The following is a 21,898-nucleotide window of genomic DNA, read 5'->3' on the forward strand; positions in this document are numbered from 1 at the left end:
CTGTGCCAGACATTGAAGTGGATACAAACGTAAAAGGTGGTGAAGTCATACCTTCCTGGCTTGTTCAGAAAACTCTGTGCTAGTAACATTTCATTGCATTGAAACAAAGATTTGTTTGAAGGGCTCTAAAGCAAGTGTGCTCTATACTGAGGCATCAGCCTGTAGGCATCTCTTCAACAGAACTGTGTGCCTGGGCACAGGGTATGTACGAATGGATGGTCACCACAGCATTGATACCCAGCCGCCAGTAGAGAGGACCTGCTAAATAAGGCATAGAACATCTCTACTATGTACTGTGCCACATACCTGTTAGAAAGAATGAGCCCATGCTGCAGTACAATAATGGGAATTACCTAGAAGACCTCGAAAGTCAAGAAATGGCTGAGAGGGTGGGGTGGAGCCCAGCATGCTCGACACCTTGAGTTAGATCCTCGCTCCACTGCCACAGACAAATAAGTAGAAAAGCAAAGTGTTTAATAATACCTAGCATGCTACAGTGCTGTTTGTATTATATAATAACTGAGGTCTGGAAAGGTTTTTTTCCAAGTCTGTTGGCTGTGTTATGTCTATGAGAGGATTTGGGGCTAGGGGGAGTAGTCAGAAGGAATTTATCTTTTGTATTTTGTATATTCTTTTTTTTTTTTTTTGGTTTTTCGAGACAGGGTTTCTCTATGTAGTTTTGTGCCTTTCCTGGAACTCACTTGGTAGCCCAGGCTGGCCTCGAACTCACAGAGATCCGCCTGCCTCTGCCTCCCAAGTGCTGGGATTAAAGGCGTGCGCCACCACCGCCCGGCCTTGTATATTCTTTTTATAATAAATACGCACTTGTGTATTTTGAAACTTTTCAAAACGAGACACATGAGCAGCATACACAGTACGCATGTAAATTGTTGTAGCTCCGCCTCCAGGGGTGCTTCCGAATCCTAGCACCAGGGAAGGAAGCCCAGGAAGGTCATTGCCTTCTCCCTAGGCTGCCTTCATCTCCCTGTGGAACATCTGTCTCCATTCAGAAATTTGGTTTGCACTCAACCCTCCCTGGGACACAGGTGCTTGACAGTTTTGAAGGAATTTGTGGAGGAAAATGATGAAATCATTATAGTCGCAAAGATGAGGCAGGTCCTTAGCTTAAGCCTTGTCTTTATCAGGGAGTTCAGAGAACTTGAAGAAGATGGGACATACTAAACCCTGTCAAAACACGTGAATTCTAGGAATGGGGGTTGGTCACCAGTACTAATGGAAAACTAGCTCTGCTAAAGCAGTAAGGGTTGCTGGCTTCCTAAAGCAGCGGGAGAGTTCTGGGATGACTTTACATTCCTAAAGTCTGGGAGGATTATGCCTGAGAGGATTATGAAATTATTGTTACTCTAAGAATTTGAAGAGCTGCTTTTTATTGACATTGGTTACTTAACATGGCTTTAAACACTAGTAGCCTAGGTAACAAAGGGCCAGTTGTCCTAAGTGGGCATGTTAGAAATTAGGTAAATGAGCTGAGGGCTGCATCAAATTCGAGTGGAGTATTGCAGTCTTTTAGATCACTTCTTTAAGCATTTGGCCTCTGAGGAAATCACCAGAGATTACCTCCTTTTCCTTTGCCAGGTTAATTAGAAACTTACTTGCTCTGAAGAGCCTTCACTCGACTGGCCTTTATTAAAATATATTCAAATTACAAAATACACTTTGTAAGACATGGCTAAAATAATAATTTCTACTCATGTGAAATAAAAAAATCCTTTCATGTTTTAATAAAAATCTTAATATAATTCACTTTGTAACTTTAAGGACTTGGTTTGTGTAGATGGAAGTTTCTGTTCTGCCCAGTCCCGTAGCCCTTCAGTCCTAAATAAACACACAGAGGCTTGTATTAATTATAAACTGTTTGACCTGTTGCTCAGGCTTATAACTACCTCTTACACTTAAATTAACCCATAATCCTTGTCTTTGTTTAGCTACATGTATTGGTACCTTTCTTAGTCCAGCATTCTTATCTTACTCCTCTGCATCTGGCTCATGACCGTCTCTCCTTTCCTCTTCCCAGCCTTCTCCTAGTCTGGTCACCCCGCCTACATTTCCTGCCTGGCTGCTGGCCAACCAGCGTTTTATTAAATCACTAGGGCCGACAAATCTTTACAGTGTACACGAGCATTATCCCACAGCAGGTTTGTATTATTGCAACATAGTCTGAGTTATCTGCACTATTAAGAGCTACTTTTAACCTGCAGAAACTTCTCAAACACATGCTCTGATACACGCACGTTAGTAATGAGCAGAGAACTCTATAAACTGAGCACTTTGTCACAGCTCTTTTGAGGCCTCTATTACTTTATACTGACTATCAGAAAAGCATGGCAGTTTTTTTTCAGAACCTTGTGTGGCAGGCCAACCTCCAAAGGTGACCCATAGTGATCTTTGCCTTCTGTATTCCACAATGAACTAGGGTTAGTTTGTGGACATACCTACCTTCCACCCTCATATTTAGAATGTGAAAAGGACTTCCCACAAACAAAAGTAATGCTTGGATGCTGCACAAGATGAGAACTTTCCTGGAGTTCTACTGTTGGGCCTGTCTTAGCCAAGAGCTGATGGCTTCAGAACTTTGCAGATGTTTTTAATTTCTTCTTCGCATTTGCAAACTTTGTCAGAAGCATGTGTATTGGGTCCCCCAGAAACCACCCGGGCCTTCCTATATTCAGCAGAATCCTGCACAAGGCACGTGGTAGATCGAATCCCAGAGGACAACCTGCCCTAGCAGTAACCATCTCACCTCCCAACGTCCGCCTTTCTTCCCTCTTTACACACTGTCTGGTTTAGGACATCATTGGCACCAGAGAATTCCTAGAGGATACTCTGAGCCACTGGTGTTGACCAGTGGTCCTCACCCCCCATTCCTAGCTAGTTTTCACCCCCCTGGGCAGGGCTCATCAGTCGCACAAAGTGCTGTCATTTTCCACTTCAAAGGATAAGCGGGAAGAATTATGAATTTGGGCATGCTTCCCTAACACTGAGACTTGACAGCAAGCATCCTGAGTCCTTTATCCCATCTTCATTGCAGTTTTCATAACTGCTCTAGATCACCAAGAGACACGAGACTCTGAAGTATTTCAAATCGAAACTGGAATTTCACTACATTTATTTAAACCCACTTCTAAACTTTTCCTTCTGTAGAAACAGGCCCCCCCCCCTTTGGTGTAGGGACTTGTCACTACCAAATTTTAATAACTCATCTGTGGCACCAACACCCTTGTTTGCCCTGGGCACCCAAAAGCCTGTTCCCTAGAAAGGTTTTTGTTTTGTTTCTTAGCAAGGCTGTGAGGAGATGGTTTGGTTTCCCTCCTGTCTTCCTCCCCTGTCTAGCCCTGACTGTACCTGGGAAACCTCTTCCCTCACAGTTCACAACACGGCAACACTCAAGAGCAACTTGATGCTTTTTTAATTGGCCAAACTACAGGTTTAAATCGGGTTTGCACTGTTTTAGAGTCCAAACCAAAGTTTTCCTTGGCCTTTCTTTAGGAGGAATAGAGCCCAGGTTACCCCTCCCATCCCCTAGTCATCAAGCTTATTTGGCCGGAGGGTTGCTGGCCTTGGCCCCGCCACCATAGTGGTACTTAAGGTAGCGGCTCCCCTGAATGCTCTGCGCCACCACGTTGGTGAGATGGCATGCCATCAGCAGGTAATTCCGAGGCTGGACCCGGTAGGCAAAGCACATGAGAGCCATGGAGTAGAAGATGAGCGCCGTGGTCATGCGGCTGCTGCTGATGTCAGGAGCCGCCTTCATATCCTTGAAGGCGGCCAGTGGAAGGCCCCAGGTGGCCACCGGACCCCAGAAGTGGGTGCTGGTTATGTCATCCCAGAACTCCTTGGCCTTCACATAGTCTTGAGTTTTCCTAGCACTGTGACCCCCGCCATGATCGCCTCAGTCAGAGAAGTGCCAAGGCCAAGCTGCCAGCCAACAATGAATCACCGAACGCTGACATCGTGGCTGACCCTGAGGCAGCGACAGCCAGCAGCAGCTTTCGGGCCTCTGCCGTAAAGCACACCGGGTCCCACGGGCTGCCGCTGCACTGCTGCCATGCTCAGCTGACGCGGGACTATTGGCATGGAAGGACGTGGCTTACACCTGTAGCACATAGGACCTTACACATGTGCCCTTGTGTATGATCTCCGGGTGGACGGACTGTATGTAGTCCATCGCTCTTCCTGTACCCGAACCCATGCAGACACGGGCCTGAGGGCTCTCCAGGCTCCCCAGGGCAGCAGTGAGCCAGCTTCTTCTCCTCAACTGTTGTAGAAGAGACTGTTACTTGTTTCCTCTGGCCTCGAACCCCATGGCAATTCAATTTCTCAACCAGGGATAGAAATTCAGTTTTTAGTAATTTGAAGACCGTGACATTTCACCCCTAAATATTCTAGCATCTGTCTCTTAGAACGAAGATAATTGCCTGCCTGGCCACAGTACATCATCCACTCATAAATACTCAGGTCTATATACAGTACTGTTAGCTGTTAGCCAATACATATTTAAGTGGTAGAACTTGATGACTGCCTTTGGTTTTGTTTCTCTCGTTCTTTTTAGGACAAATTCAAAGTCCGGTCAAAGCTCACAGTTGATTTACACTTGGGGTTGGTCAATCTCCTTAAATCTAGGACAGTTTCCCATCCACTCCCTTTTTTTTCTTCTGTAACATTGATATTATTGAAGAGTCCAGCCCATCGGCTTTTCAGAGCGTCCTTAATTTGGAAACATTGTTTTTGTATTTATAAAACAAGAGCAGCACCAGTTATATTGTCTCTAGTACATCACCAGGGAGGTATCTGGTGTCACATGTTCCATCATTGTAGTAAGCTGGGTACTTGATTGATTATGAAGTCGTCTGGCAACTTCTCCATTATAAAGGTCGTTTTCCCCTTCATTAATTGACAGATAATCTTAGGAGCCACTTTGGTAGTATATGGGCACCCTATTTCCAACAGCTTTCCATAACAAATGTTTGACGTCTCCTAATGAAAATTCTTTAAAGACTTACTATAGGCACATGTGTGGATGTGTATATGTGTGCCTATGGTGTGGTGGGGCTCCGGAGACCAGAAGAGAGTGTCCGGTCCCCTGGAGCTGGAGTTATGGGTGGTTGTGAGCCACCATATGTAGGTGTTTGGGAACTGAACTCAGGTCCTCTGGAAGAGTGCCAGGCACTCTCAACCACTGAACCACCTCTCCAGTCCCACTGAAAATGACAAACTTAGTGGTTATTTTCTCAATGATTTTACTTTGTCTAGTAAAAATAGCAATTGTTGGGCTAGGGAGATGGCTCAGTGGTTAAGAGCACTTGTTGCTCTTGCGGAGGACGTGGGTTCAATTCCCGGCACCCACATAGCTTCTTCTTGTGACCATCTGTAACTCCAGTTCCAGGGGATCTGAAGCCCTCTTCTGACCTTCAAGGACACAAGGCACACATATGTTGCACATATATACATGTAGGCAAGACACTCATACACATAAACACATAAAATACATCTTAATTTTTTTTAATGGCAATTGTTGAAAAGTAATTGGATATGCACTAAAATACTAATATCTTCTGTGGTGATTTACAAACAAGTAACCTGAAAAATAAATGTTGTTTTTCTGTTGTTGGGAACATGAAGGTCCTTGCACCTACAGATCTCCATGGAAACCAGGAATGTTAAGCATCCAGGGTTGTCCTTTCAAAGGGAAAGACATATAATCTGTTTTTCCAGAAGGCTGGGAAATGGAGGTGATCAATAGCCTGGTGATCTGTGTTATTTGTTGGACCAGGCCATATCAAACTGCTACAACCAGGACCAGAGGTGGCTAGTAATCTAAATGACCCTTATATTACCTCTCTAGCTAGGGGCTCCCACCAGCAGGACCAGTGATACCTAATAGTCTAAATAACCCTTACATTATTTGATACCTAATAGTCTCAATGACCCTTATTAGTCTAAATGACCCTTACATTATTTGTATAATAGTGCAGGTTCAGGACCTGCAACCAGGACCAGAAATAGCTAATAGCCCAAATGACCTCTATGCTATCTGTGTGACCAAGACCAGACCAGACCCTTCCCTAGGCCATTAAGCTAGTACAGGTAACCTATCTCGAGAGCTCATCTTCTTGGAAGAAATGACATATACTTTGAGTTAAGTTTTGATGTAATTATGCCTCTTTGTGCACTGGGGATTGTGTTATCCCAGGAAAGTTGTTTTCTTTTCCAGATTCTAATGTGTTTAAGTATGCTGGCCATAAGCCTTCTGGCATCAAACTCTCTAGAAGTTTGATCTTGGCTGACAAGTCAGCCTGAACTGAGTTTTCATTCTTGCCTCTTCAGAGTTCATCTCCCTGTCTGCTGTGACACCTGCAGCGACCCCTCAGTGTGTATTTACATCTCAGCTACTTCATAAATACAGTTTGAAATACATAGTGTAGCCAGACAGAGTGAGAGACACCTGACCTTGACTGGCTGAGTGCATTGATCAGTTCGCTAAAGGAAAGAACTGATAGCAGGAATATGTATTCAAAGCGGATTTATTAGACCAACTTACAGGACGTTATCCAAGTAGTCCAACATTGGTTGTCTCACAGTAAGAAGGTTCAGCTCGTAAGATTGGATGTCTCAGGAGTCTCAGTTTGGTGCTGGAGGCCTGGACGATTTCCTCGAGAGCTGCTGCTCTTAAGTCTATATTGGAATCCTCAAGACATTGGACTTAAGCCAGCAGCAACAGGAGAGTCAAACTTGCCAGCAAGAGCGAGGGCAACCAGCCAGAGTTTCCTTCTTCCATGTCCTTTCATGTGGGCTCCCACCAGAAGGTGGCCTGTTGTGGTACTCAACCAAACAGCACCAGCATGAACATGGCTGGTGAGCTCCCATCCTCCTTCACAAGAAAGTGATGGGAGGGGACAAGCAAGCACAAAGATTCATAGCTTCTCCTAGTCTCGAATGTACCATGCCACACTCTTGTGAGCTTCTTGGTCACGGGCCTTCGGAATCCTGCTTGGCATGAGTGACCACAAGCCACCCCAGCTTGCAAGTCAGTACCAGTGCATGAAGTTGTTCTTTAAAAGTTTTCATTTTGAAATCATTTTAAACTTATAGCAAAGTTGGAATACTCTTTACAGTCCCACAAAAGCAAAAAAAAAAAAATGTTCCCCTCCACCCCCATATATCCTTTATGTAGAGTCGCCGCACCAAGAATCGGTCAATCTTCTTTTTCCCCTCTAGAACACACTACGTAACTGCTGATCCTCCTGCTTTCAGCTTCGGAGAGGCGGGGTCACAGGCGTGTGTTACCATACCTGGCTCCAAGAGTATTTCCTAACACTGGTGAGTATTTCCTGGTTACTTTCTTTTACCACAACCTCAAAATCAAGACATTTAACATCATAACTAGTATACAATCCATGACCAGATTGTGCCAATTGTCTTGGTAATATCTCATAGAATAATCGGTTCTGGAGCTGATCCAGACTAGAATCACATGTGGCAATTATAACACCCTTTTAGTTTCTACTTTAGAGGACTTATTTTTATTTACTGTGACCTTGAAGATTCAGTTCAAGCCTGAAGTTCAATGTTTCCTTGTGCCTACCACTATGGTCTGAATATGTATGTATTCTTGAAAAAATTCATAGCCTGAGGTGGACTTGGTGGTGCACACCTTTAATCCCAGCACTCGTGAGGCAGAGGCAGATGGATCTCTGAGTTTTGAGGTTAACCAGGGATATACAGTGAGACCCTGTCTCAAAAAAAAAAAAAAAATCATACCTTGGGGCCTACCAGGCCTGGTAGTGTGTCCTATAACCCAGCACTTGGGAAGCAGAGAGACAGGAGGACCAAGATTTTAAGGTCATCCTTAGCTATATATTAAACAGGATTCTCTAGTGGAATGGAACCAAGAGATTGTTTATAAAGGGAATTAAGGGGTTTATTAAATTGGTTGACATGATATGGTCTGAGTAGTCCAGCAGTGGCTGTGTTCACACAGGAGAGTCCAGGAATCTGGTAGCTGCTCCGTTCCAGAAGCTAGATGACTAAGCAGTTCCCAGTCTGGCCTGCAGGACACCGGGAGAGTTGCCGTCTTCGGTTCATGTTAGAAGGCTGGAGAACGTGGGTTTTGCTATCACGGACGGACGGATGGTGGCAGTGTGGCAGTACTCTGGGCGGCAGCACTCAGCAGCAAAGGCAAGCAGGCAAAGAGCCAAAGATTTTCCCTCAGACCTCTTTATGTGTGGGCCACTGGAAAGTGCTGCCCGCATTGGGGAGGGGGGGTGCTTTCCACTTGAGCTAACCTAATCAAAATCGCTCACAGGCCTGCCAGAGGCTTGTCTCATGGGTGGTTCTCAGAAGCAGAGAAACCTCACCAAATGCTGAATTTCCCAAATGCTTAAATTTTGGACCTCCTAGCTTCCAGAACTGTGAAGAATACATTTCTGTTATTTATAAATTATCCAGGCTAAGTAATTTCATTATAGCATCTCCACCTGACTCTGACAGCTATCTTGAGGGTGTTCATTTTTGGCAGGTACACAATGGAAGAGATGTTGTACCTCCAGGGTATTGTGTTAGGAAGCACGTGGTCTCTGTGGCTCTTTATGATGTTATGATGCCAGCTTTCTCTCCTGTAAATTCAGCCCCCCCCCCGCGCAATTAATAAGTAATTTGTGGGAAGATACTTTGAAACCATGTAAATGTCTCCTTATTAAATATTTAACCCTCGGGTGTTAACATCCATTGATGAATCTTACTAGAATCAAGCATTATAATGACAACATTTTACTTTTTAAGAGTTTCCGTCTCCTAATTTAAAACACTAAACATCAGAAATATATTTCATTCAATTTGCCCTGGAATGCTGGTCAGTGTTTTGTTTTAAATGGAACTATTTCTGAATCGTGGCTTTGTAAAAATGGGACATTTAAGATTTGAGTATTTTAGGAAACACTTTTTTTGCCATCTCCCATACTGATTTCCTTGGAATATTTGCTCATCATTTCCACCAAAGGGAATAAATAGCATTGTGCCTCATGAGGCTGGATGAATAAAACAATAGGCCGTTATATTGGCTCCGCTATTTCCAGTCACTGCTGAAAGCAATTTTCAAGCCATCTGTGGCCCTGATTCAAATCTCTCATTCTTTACTGTTTCTCTCGTGTGTGTTCCGTGGCTGAAGGTGGGCTGCTCCTCTCATGTCTGCCAGGAGCTACAGGATGAGGATGTTAGCTTGGCGTGCTGTGCCTCAGTTTGCCCAGCTGTCCAGTACCCCCTTGCATGGTCACCTAGCCATGGTCCCTCGGTGTGAGGCAGTGGAAAAGAGGCCCGGCTGTGCCCAGCCTCTGTGGACCGTGCTTCCTCTCAGGTCTGCACACCTTTTGCCCTTGCCCTCTGCACAGGCACGCAGCCTCCTGGCCCTCGGTCAACTGGGAGCCCAGCAGAGAAGCTGCAGCTTTCCTTTGCCCCTCTCTGTCCAGGGCCTGCTTTGGACGACCCTATGGCAGGGGAGGCAGACTTTTACTGCTCATCAACGAGGGTCCCAGCTGGACCTAAGACTTGAGTTGACACGAGAGATTAACAGGAGAAATGCATCCGAATTTAATAAGAGATTTACAGGGCCTACGAGGAGGTGGCAGGACCAACGTGCTTTTGTCTTAGGTTGAACAAAGAGAGGCGATTGTAGAAAAGTCAATCAGTGGGAGGCTGAAGGAAGATGATGGTTATTTTAACGAGATCTGTGTGCCCAGAATTCTCTCCACGAAAAATTGTTTCTCTTGCTATGCAGAGGGCACCTTTACGTGGGAGAGTTGATCTGTTTTCTGAAGAAAGGAATCTGCGTGCGTCGGGTGCCTCTAATAGAAACTCATCCCTGTGACTCAGTGGCACATTTGGGGTGGCATAACCACCGTCACAGCAGTAGTTAGTGCTCACTCCTACTGCCGACTCTTTGCACCAGAAAGAAAACCTGAACTTGCCCGTGAGACGATCAGCTACTATTTTACATCTCTGGAAGATATATAAAAACAGAATTTCGACTTTAAAATATTTTCATGGGTACCGGGGACGGAACCGAAGGCTTGCGCTTGCTAGACAAACACTCTCAGCCTGGAAACTTTATTGAAAAAGTCTTTCATGCAATGGGAACAGGAAGGATCAGACGGGGGGGAGGGGGGGAGAGTACTTGGGAGAGACAACTGGTATCTGAGGGCATCTCGGGGACGAGCTAACAACCTATGAAACTATTGGAAACCTGGAAACTATTGAGGAACTCCCAGGAACCCGTGAGGGTGACCCTAGCTGAGACTCCTAGCACTGGGGGATATGGAGCCTGAACTGGCCATCTCCTGTGACCAGGCAAGACTTCCAGTGGAGGGATTGGGACACCAACCCAGCCACAAACCCTTTGACCTACAATCTGTCCTGCCTACAGGATGTGCTGGGGAAAACGTGGTGCAGAAATTGTGGGAGTGGCCGACCAATGACTGGTCCAGCTGGAGAGCCATATCCTGAGATATGAGAGGGAGCTCTCCTCTGAGGGCCAGGACCCAGAGGCAGGATAGCCAGAGACCAACTGGCAAAAACAAACAAACAAATACTAAATGAAATGAAATGATTCCTAATGATATTCTGCTATACTCAGCTCAACTGTCATCAGAGAGGCTTCCTCCAGCAACTGATGGAAACAAATGCACAGACCCACAGCCAAGCGTTAGGGGGAGCTCAGGGAATCCTGTTGAAGAGAGGAGAGGAAGGATTGTAGGAGCCAGAGGGGTCAAGGACCCCACAAGAAAACCCACAGAACCAACTCGCCTGGGCTCATAGAGGCTCCCAGAGACTGAACTGACAACCAGGGAGCCTGCACGGGACTGGCCTAGGCCCTCTGCATATATGTTACAGTTATGGAACTTGATCTTCTTGTGGGACTCCTAAGAGTGGGAGCATGGGCTGTCTCTGACTCTGTTGCCTGCTTTTGGGCCCCTTCTACTGGATTGCCTTGTCCAGCCTTAATAGCAGAGGAGGCACCTAGTCTCACTGCAACATGATATACCATGGCTGGCTGATATCCACAGGAGGCCTGCCCTTTCCTGGAGAGAAACAGGAAGAGGAGTGGATGTGTGTGTGTGTTGAGGGGAAGGACCAGGAAGGGAGGAGGGAGGACAATCGTTGGTTGAGATGTAAAGACAGACAAATAAATAAATATTCTATGCTTCCATTGAATATTTAATTAACTGGGCTGGGAAAATAGCCCAGTTAATAAAGTACTTGTCTTACAAGCACAGGGACCTGAGTTAGAGCCCCAGAACCCACATAAAAAGCCAGGTGTGGCGGTGCACACCCAGTGTTTGAGAGCATGTTCTCCAGGTGGTGTGGTGGTGCACACCCCAGTTCCAGTACCGGAGAGGCAGAGGCAGGTGGATCTCTGTGAGTTCAAGGCCACCCTGTTTAACATAGTGAGTTCAAGGACGGCTGTATAGAGAGACATTGTCTCAAAAGAAAGAAAAAGAAAAAAAAGAGGAAAGAGACCTCTTGAAGAGGACTGTCATTCAATTCCCGGCACCCATGGCAGACCGCTCCAGGGCGGCCTCTGTGGGAGCCTGCACTCAAATGCACATGGACATGTACACACATTCATTACTGAAAATGAAGTATTGCTTTTTGAAAAGCCAAGCAAGGTATCACCTGTTTGTAATTCCATTGCTGGGGAGGGAGGGAGGGAGGGAGGGATGGGCAGATGCCTAGGATTTGCCGGCTAGCCAGCCAAGTCTGCTTAATGACCTCCAGGCCAGTGAGAGCCCCCATCTCAATACAAAAGGTGGATGGCCCCTTAAGAACAACACCCAAAGTTGTCCTCTGCCCACCACATGTATGCATGGGTATGTGCCCAAACACACACACACACACACACACACACACACACACACACACACACACACACACACAAATCGGGTTGAGGGGGAGAAGAAGCGAAAGGAAGAAACACAAAACTTGTAACCCCAGTACTCTGTTGTGGGGCAAAGGCCCAAGGACCACTGAGCAAGATCAGAGTCCAGATCTGAATCTTTATTAAGCCAGCCAGAGAGAAACAGTTGTCACAGAGCAGCCCCAACTGCTTTCTGCAGGGAGCTTTTCAAAAGACAAAACCACATCCTGGTTGGCAGCTACAGAGGGAGGAGAGCAGGGGAGCAGTTTAACAGAAGCAAAAAGCAGCAGTTAGCTGGGGCATCTTGAGTTTCTGGAACAGGGTTGGGCAATTTTAACCTAGGTTGTTTTTTGGGTTTTTTTTTTTGTTGTTGTTTTGTTTTTGTTTTTCATACAGGGTTTCTCTGTGTAGTTTTGGTGCCTTTCCTGGAACTCGCTCTGTAGACCAGGCTGGCCTCGAACTCACAGAGATCCGCCTGACTCTGCCTCCCAAGTGCTGGGATTAAAGGCTTGCTTTTTAGAAGGTAGTATTTTGGTTTTTGGGTTTTTGGGTTTTTGTTTTTTTCTTTTCTGGAGCTGACTGAACCCAGGGCCTTGTGCTTGCTAGGCAAGCATTTCACCACTGAGCTAAATCCCCAATCCTGGTTGGTCAATTTTTTAAGGGACTTTCCATAGAGGGGGGTCTATGTGTGTGGATGTGGGGGAGGTCAGCTCTGGGTCAGACCCAAGATGGCTGCAGCAGGAACAAGATGGAGGAACCTTGACCCAGTCACATACTCAGGAGTCTGAGACAGGAGGATCAGAAGTTTGAAACCAGCCTGGGCTATATAGTTATACCTTATCTCAAAAGAAAATAAGAGAACAGAGAACTCTGTTATACACTTGGTTCAGACACCAGGGTCAGTTTGTATCAGGGAATGATCAAGGAAAAGTCACTGGCCATGGCCTTGCCACGACTACCAGAGTTACAAAGAGCTTTATTAGAAGGAAGGAGGGGAGAGGAGGGAGGAACCAGGCCTTGGGGGAGGGAGAGATGGCGGGAGCAGAGCAGAGAGCAGGGAGCAGAGAGGGAACAGAGAGAGAGCAGAGAGAGAGGGTAGGGATCTGTGTCCAGCTTTTTAAGGCGCAGATTGCGTGACCACGTGGTGGGCACGTCGACGTAAGACACAAGACTCCGAGCTGTGCATGTACAGGATCCTAACAATCATGGCAGGGAACGTGGTGGCAGGCATGGTGCTGGAGAAGTAACTAAGAGCTACATCCTGGTCCATAGGACAAGGGAGAGACTGGGCCTGCCATGGGCTTTTGAAACCTCAAAGCCCACTCCCAGTGACACACTTCCTTCAACAAGGCCACACTTCCTAATCCTTCTAATCCTTCTCAAATAGTGCCACTCCCTGATGACTAAGCATTTAAATATATGAGCCTATAGGGGCCATTCTTATTCCAACCACCACAGAGGGCATTCGAGACTAGGGCACTGCTGGCTGGAGTCACAATCAGGAAGAAGAGCTGGACATGAGGTAGAGAATATGGACAAGCAGAAACCTGCCCTCACCTCCTGCCTGTATCTTCTGTTGCCTTTAACCATGGTTACTGTAACTGACCTGGCAGAAATAAATATATTCTAAAGAGACACTTTAGCTATCAGACTATTAAAACAATGGAACCCAAGAAATTTCCCCAGGATTCTCACAATCAGAGAAGAAAGGTCTGGGCCAGCCAGAGAGGAGATTTGTCTCCCTGGCAAAGGCATTTACAGCCTTCCAGAGAGACAATGATGGATCAGCAGTGATTGGTACCATATCTTGACTGGTACTGCTTTAGTATGTATATTCCTAGCCCAGCATTTAAATCCTGACTCTCTATTTAAATTTTAATTTCACTTTGAGACCCCCAAAATGGACTTGAGTGAGTCACCAGATCTCTTGGTTCTCTTCACAACAAAGCTACACTGAATCAATTTCCCTTCTCTGTTTTTTCCTATTAATTTGACTGTTCTGGTTGGCTTCTCGAGCATGAGTGGTGAAACCTGGCTTCCCAGGGTACAGACTATAACTCTAATTGGCTTATTAAAGATGGGTGGTCAAACTTGGCTCCTTGGGGCACAAGTGTGCTTCCAAGTTTGTTAGCACTACTTTCTTCTAGTATTACAGAATGAAGACTTCATGAAGTATCATTTCTAGCTTACCCAAGCCGGTCTAGAACAAACCATGACAGCTCATTTAAGCAATTTGTTTCATTCTTTTCATGATGTCTATGTGTGTACACATGTAACTATAGATGTATCAGTGTGTACATATATGCCCATATGTGTATGTATTCCATATCTACATTATTATTCTCTCAGCCTTTGAGTGGAAGTAGCAAACATCCTTTTGCTTTACTTCTTAGTACTTCAGGGCCTGTTTCCTAAAACAGAGAGATCATGTCTGCTATGATCATCATCCAGTTTTGGAAGTTTAACATGGATACAATCTTTAGCATCGTCAGTGTCCCAGCAATATCCCTTATGGCATTTTTTCCCTCAGTATACAATCTAGTCATGTGTCAGACAGAGTGTTGAATGGCCCCCGAATCTAGAAGAGTTCCTGGGCCTTGCTTTGTTTTTTGTGCTACTAGTGTTTGTGAAGAACACAGTTGCTTCATAGAATGTTCCTTGGTTAGATTTTGTTTGGTGTTTCCTCAACATTACACTCAGGTTGTATGGTCCCATCCAAAATATTGTACAAGTGTCCTGTGTCCTCAGAGTGCCACACGCTGGGTGGGATCTTGTCCTGAGAGCACCACTCCCCTTATTCCATTTAGCACGAGGCCTTTCTTTAAACTTTTCAAGACTTGACTCCAACATTACATTTCCTGGTGTTCTTTTCCTCCTCAAACTGTATGTATACATTCTGCATTTCTCCTTGTCCCAACTGCCCCTTTTCATTGTAGATCTGCCTAAGTGTGAGAACTAACAATCATGTGACACAGTCAATACTAGGCTGTCTTAAAGTCTCCTCTGCCAATGCCATTAGTCTAAAATTCTTCAAGTTAGCCTCAGGCCGATTTTGAATATTCTTCTTCTCGGAAACTCCTTGAGCCGAGCCCCCATATTCCACATCACCCTCAGCACCACTGTCTTCCATGCGCCTACTACGATAGCCCATTAAACCCCGCTTAAAATGTCCAACTGCTTTTCTGGTCCAAAGTCCCAAAGTCTACAATATTCCTCCAACCAACAGCATGGTCAGGCCTGTCACAACAATACCCTGGTCCCTGGTATCAACGTCTGTCTTAGTTACTGTTCTATTCCTGTGAAGAGACCCCATGACCAAGGCAACTCTTATAAAAGGAAGCATTTAATTGGAGTCTTGCTTATAGTCTCAGAGGTTTAGTTCATTATCCTCATGGTGGGAAGTAGACGGGCATGGTGCCAGAGCAGTAGCATTAAGAGCATTAAGCCCTGATCCACAGGCAGCAGGCAGAGAGACAGAGAGACAGAGAGACAGAGACAAAGAGACAGACAGAGACAGAGAGACAGACAGACACTGAACCTGGCATGACCTTTGAAACCTTAGAGCCCACTTCTAGTGACACACTGTCTCCAACAAGGACACGCCTCCTCTAACCTGGCCACACTTCCTAATCCCTTCTAACAGTTTATCAAACAGAGATTAAGCCTATTCCAACTACCACGGAGACAGAGTCCTGTCTAGCCCAAACTGGCCTCCAACTCTGTATTAGTTTCTTTTCTGGTGCTGTGATAAAACACAGTGACTAAAAGTGACTTAGAGAAGGAGAAGCCTATTTTGGCTTGCAGTTCCAGATGGATAAGAGTCCATCATGGTGGGGAGGCATGGCAGCAGGCAGGCATGGCGGCCAGAGCAAGAGACTGAGAAATCACATCCTCAACTGAAAGTACTGTACTTCTTCCAGCAAGGCCTAGCCACTGAAACCTCCCCAAACAATGCCACCAGCTGAGGACCAAGTATTCAAATAGCTGAGTCTATGAGATATCTTTATTATCCAGATGACAACATTACACTCCTTGGCCTACAGAGGCTTGCCACATAATGATGCAAAATGCATTTAGTCGAACTTCAAAAGTCTACATGTTCTTTCACAGTCTCAATTCTGTTTGAAAGTCCAAAGTGTCTTTTAGAACTCAAGGCAATCTGTTCATCTGTAGCAAATTATATATTTCTAACATAGTGAGGAATAGGGGGAGGGCATCATGAGGAAATATTGGACCAAAGTAAGATTGGGACCCTGCAGGGCAAACAGCAAATCCTGTAAACAGCAAGTCTGTAGCCCCATGTCAAATAGCAAAGGGCTTAGATGGCTCCATCCCTCCAGCTTTGCTGCCTACAATCAGCATCCATCTCTCCGTTGAGCTATACCCATTCCCTACATGCAGCTCTCCTTGGCGGATGTCTCACAACCCCAGCATCTCCAACATCTTGGGGTCTCTAAGACAACCCAGATTTCACTTGCACAGCTCCACGCAATGCTCTCTCAGGGCCTTCCCTACCCATGGCCTCCGTGACCCTCCGAAACCAGGGAGGAAGAAGACATGGCCCCTGCGTTCTTGCATACTTCATGACGCCAAAGCCAGCACCAGGTTTGGCTGCCGACTTAGGCTGGACCCTGACTGCCTTGAATCACGTTAGCATCACCCTTTCCGATTCTGTTGGAAGCTTAGCTGGGTGGGGTCTTGCTCTGAAGGCCCCCTACCCCGCTTTCCAGTGCAGGGCTGGAGTCGCCCTTTAATGGTGCTAATCTCCTTAACATTTAGAGCCTCTCTCTTCCTGCACTTGCTTTGGTTCTAACATTAAGCTTCTTAGTGTCCTTTTTCTCTCCTTATACATTCTGTATTTCTCTCTGTCCTGTTTGTTCTTTTCCATTGTAGATCAGCATAAGTGTTCTCAATAACAGCCACACCACAGGTTCAATGTTATGGTGTGTTGAAATTTCCTCCACCAAAGAAATTAGTCCATCAGCTTCAGGCAAGTTCTTAATGTAAGGGCAGCAGGCAGCTAGATTCTTTGCCAAAGTATCACAGGAACGGCCTGGAGCCCAGTTGCTCTTAAAGCACTTACACTGTCTTCCAGGCTCTCACTAGAATGTGTGGCGATATATTTTCTGGAAATCCCTCTTGCCTTCAGAGACTGAACTTTCTCCAGACCTTGCAGCTAAGTTAATAATATGCCTGGAGATCATTTAAGACTGTGTACTTAACCTGCTGCCCTTCTGTGTGCTCAGTCTATTTAAGTGGAGCCTGCCTTTAAGAACAATGTGACTGACCAACCTGACTATATCTTGGATTTCCCATGCAATCAGCTTTTACAGCCTAAGCTAAATGCACACCTTTCATCTTAAATTATGTTCTCTTTCATGCCCTGACCCAGAATACTATCTCTGTATGTGCTTGTATGTAGTGTTGTTTGCTGGAAGCAGCCTTAAACAAAACAAATATCCACTATCAATTTTGGAAGCAACATGTGGCTATCGGTTGATTATATCCATGGGGTTTTGCCTGTAATTCCGGGTCAGGTGTGCTCAGTAAAGTGACTTCTCCCATTGTAAAACTGTTAAAGATGTCTGCACAGAATTCCTCATCCCTTTCCTATACCATGTTTTCTGTGCTGTTCAGTAAATACAGAGTGAAATGCTTTATTAAAGACGCAGGCCGGCTCAACAGTCACAAAGGCACAGACAAATCAGACAGGCAACAGGGACAGACAGATCAGACATATGCAACAGATGGACTACAGACAGGCCAGTAAGCACAAACTACAGACAGACACAGACACAAGGAGAAGGAGAAGATTCAAATTGGGGCTCACTCTTGGTTTAAGCACATCAAGAGGAAGGCGCTTAAAAACAAATTCCTTAATGTGACATTAACACATTTTGGTACCCCTCTGAGGTTTCTTTAATACATCAACTAACACAAGAATGGCCCCTTTCAGTTCTGCTTACAGCATTCAATGTTATAGTCCAAACTTTCAGAGTCTTCCACATAAAACCATCCTGGAGAAAATGGATGTATTTTCATGCATTTGTGGGCTTCCTGTCGCTCAAAACGGTATGTTGAGGTTACCTCGGTGTAGCCTTTATTTGGGTATAGGGTCACTGTGATCTAATTCACCAAGATAGAGTCACTTTCTGGAGTAGGATAAAGCCTTTTCAATGGCAGTTGTCCTTTGAAAGGACTCTGCTTTAAGCCTGTAATGCAGAGATGCTGCTTGAGTTTCTAGCATGCTTCCTTGTCTTAACAATCCATGTAAGCTATTCTTCTAAGAACCTGTGTGGGGATGTAGAATTCTGAGTTTTAGGGATTTTCTTCCTATGCAAAAGGATGTACAATTTACTTATTTGTTTGTTTGTTTGCAGTGTTGTGGCTCAAACCCAGGGTCTTGAAGTACTCTACCACTGAGCCACATTCCCAGTCCCACGTGGTGTCTTTTCATTTTACCAGTTGGAGCTGGAGAGACGGCTCAGTGGTTTAGTTCCCCTTCTGCTCTTGCAGAGGGACCCATTTGATTCCCGGCGTCCACGTGGCAGCTCCCAATCATCTGTAACTTCAGTTTCAAGGGGGAAACCCCAAGCTCTCTTCTGGCCTCTGTGGGCACTGCATGAATGTGGTACATAGACATACATTCAGGCAAACACATCCATATACAGAAAATAAAAATAAATGAATCTCAAAAAGAACATTTCAGTTGAAATTGTTTTATTACATACATGACAACCAGGCTAGTTAGAGAATTCTTGATTTGCCTTTTTCCTTGGGTCTCTTGAGAATACTGTTCCACTCTTCCAATCTAGAATGTGACCGTTTGTCCGGATTTGTGTGTGTGCTAGGAATGAAACTGGCCTCACCCATGCTGAACGAGATCATCTGCCAGCAAGCCATGTCCCTAACCCTTGTCTGCAGTTTGCCCTTGAAGTCTAAATTTTGGGGCATAAATGGACTTGCCAGGCAAGCCTGTCAACTTGAGTTTGATCCCAGGACCTCATGGGGTGGAACCTTCCTACTCCCCAAAGCTGCCCCCTCCCATAATAATAAATAAAGTGTAAAAGGAAGAAAACAGTGTACATTTATCAAGTATGTCTTACAGTTCGCTGATACAGGTCAGTCCCCCAAGTCTCTGCAGGCCTGTCTGAGATGTAATTCTCTTATTTGGAGGAAGTTTTCTTGAGGTATTCTTCTGTTGCTTCTCTGCAGGGACTTCCATGTACACACGTTGGTGATTTCGCAGTTCCCGTCTCCACCTCATTTTCTCTTCCCCTTTCTACTTTTCTGCTTCTGGTTTCTTCTCTATTCCTGCTCTACTCAACATTCTTTAACTGTCACCAGAATCTCTTCCTCTGTGAACGGCTGGTAATTTGATCATTTCTGAGGAAGCTGTCGGGTAGTTTCTTTCCCGAGTTCAACCAAATGCTCATGCATTTCTTCCCACTTGCCCTTCCTTTATTTGCTCATTTCTATTCTCAGCTTTTAATTTCAAAATAAATTTTTTTTTGGTTTTTTGAGACAGGGTTTCTCTGTGTAGTTTTGGTGCCTGTCCTAGATCTCACTCTGTAGCCCAGGCTGGCCTCGAACTCACAGAGATCCGCCTGGCTCTGCCTCCTGAGTGCTGGGATTAAAGGCGTGCGACACCACTGCCCGGCTTCAAATTAATTTTTTTTTTTAAAGGACCAGACCTAGTGACATGTGCAAAGGCACTTTTGGTACACACCCAAATCCCAGCACTTGGGAGGTAGAAGCAGGTGGATCTCTTAGGAGTCTTAGGCTATCCTGGTCTACATAATGAGTTCCAGGCTAGCCAAGGCTACACAGTGAGTTTCCGTCTTAAAAACAACAAACAAAGAAGATTTTAAAATATTTATCCATTTTTATTTATGTGTCTGTGAACCTGTGTGCCATGTGAATGTGGGCTCTCTTGTGAGCCAGCAGAGGGTATTGGGACTGCTTTTATACACCGTTGTGAGCTGCTGTGTAGGTGTTTAGAATTGAGCCTGGGTCATCTGGAAGAGCAGCCAGAACCACCCAATATGACAGCAAGAACCGAATTCAGGTCTTTTTGAAGGGCAACAAACACTTTTAACTGCTGGGCCATCTCTCCAGGCCCACAGTTTCTTTTTATGTGTATGTATGGTGCATGGTGTGTGTGTGTGTGTGTGGTGTGTGTGTCCTTGTGTCCGTCTGTCCTTAGAAACCTGAGATGGAGATACAACAGCTATAAGCTACAAGATGTGGGAACCGAACCCTCTGAAAGAGTAGCAAGCACCCCTAGCTCCTGAGCCACTCTCCAGCCTTTCGAGATTTTAAGATCAAAACAATTGAGAATATTTAATTTAGATTGGATTTTTGTTAGTTTTCTGCTTCATGGTTGACTTTTAGGAAGACAGTTCTCAGGTAAGTCTTCGTTGCTTTTGTCTGTTAGGGGTTTGGCTGTCTGTTTTGTGGCAGGATCACTGTGTGGCTCTGGCTGGCCTGGAACACACTACGTAGAAGAAGCCTGGCTTTGAACTTGCGGTCATCATTCTCCCTCTGGCTCCCAAGTGCTAGGATTACAACTGTGCACCACCGCCCCTGACCTGTTCTCCTTTGAAAGAATTCTTATTAGTGTGGGGTGGGGAGCGGGGCGGGGCCATTGCGCGCTACAGCGTGTGTGAGGAGGTCAGAGTCAGTTTTCCCTGCCACCTTGACATGAATCCCAGGGCTTGACCCCAAGTTTTGGGGGGTTTGCGTGTGCTTTACTCACCGAGCCGTCTTGACGGCCTCACTGTGTCTCTTCCGGGAGTAGTCATGCCTGGGTTTAAGCTGCCCTTCTCTCCCCTTCTGCGTCAGTTTCTGTTGAGTGCACTGCCCTCTCTTCTCCTCAAGGGGGAGCTAGAACTCAGGCCAGGTAAGGGGAGGGGGATACAACAGGCTCGGGATCAACTGGGACCGTCCTCAGACCGGCTGTGCTAAGGACCAGTATTTTTTCATTTAAATTTATTCATTTATCTATTTATTTGTTTGTTTGTTTTTTTTCAAGACAGGGTTTCTCTGTGTAGCCTCGGCTGTCCTGAAACTCATTCTGTAGACCAGGCTGGGTTCGAATTCACAGAGATCTGTCTCAAAAATAAACAAAACAACAACAACAAAAAAACCAAATTGGGATGTAGCTCATCCCCAGTAAAAAAACATATTCATAAGTGCATGCAAGCATTCTCTAGTGCATGCAAGCATTCTCTCTCTCTCTCTCTCTCTCTCTCTCTCTCTCTCTCTCTCTCTCACACACACACACACACACACACACACACACACACACACGCACGCACAGTTGGAGTTAAGCACGGTGTGGTAGCACACACCTATAATCCCAGCATCAGGGGTGAGGCAGAAGGATATGATGCCAGCTTGGCCTGGAAGGTGAGTTTCAGGACAGCCTGGACTATATCCAGAAACCCTGCTTCTAAGGGCATGGTGGTGCACGCCCTCGATCCCAGAGGCAGAGGCAGAAGGAAGAATCTCTGTTGAGTTCAAGGCCAGCCTGATCTACAAAGTGAGCTCCGTGACAGCCAGGACTACAAACAGAGACTCTGTCTCAAAAACAAAACAAAAGTTGAGAGTTAAATATAAATCCTGGATTTGACGTATTTGTGGTAATAGTTGGCCAACTGCCTTTAACACATTTGCCTTTACAACATGGTTTCACTGTGCATGACTAGGTTATAGGTCAGTCTGTATGTGACTCACTATGCAAGTTTGACAACCAAACTTGTTCGACAAGCCCATTGTTTGCTTGGCAATCACAGACTATCAAATTGTTGTGTAACTTTCTTACCACAAGTGGTGGCCCACACCTGCCATCCCGGCAGTTGGGAGGCTGACACGGGGGACCACACAGTTTAAGGACAGCCTGGGCTATAGAGCTCAGATCGGCATGAGCTACATCCTGAGACCCTGTCTCAAACAAACGGCTCTCATCCG

At 45.6% G+C, this 21,898-nt stretch overlaps 1 protein-coding gene across 1 annotated transcript; it reads right to left on the minus strand.

Moving 5' to 3' along the window:
* Positions 1-3,553: 3,553 nt before the first annotated feature.
* On the minus strand, positions 3,554-4,068 carry Mpc1l (mitochondrial pyruvate carrier 1 like). Its single transcript, XM_028875894.2, has 2 exons — positions 3,996-4,068; positions 3,554-3,909 (listed from the first exon to the last, which is right to left on the minus strand). The coding sequence occupies exons 1-2, from the start codon at positions 4,066-4,068 to the stop codon at positions 3,554-3,556; spliced, it is 429 nt and encodes a 142-aa protein (XP_028731727.1).
* Between the last annotated feature and the right edge of the window lie 17,830 nt (positions 4,069-21,898).

Source organism: Peromyscus leucopus, chromosome X, assembly GCF_004664715.2.
Source record: "Peromyscus leucopus breed LL Stock chromosome X, UCI_PerLeu_2.1, whole genome shotgun sequence".
In the NCBI taxonomy this organism is placed as follows: domain Eukaryota; kingdom Metazoa; phylum Chordata; class Mammalia; order Rodentia; family Cricetidae; genus Peromyscus; species Peromyscus leucopus.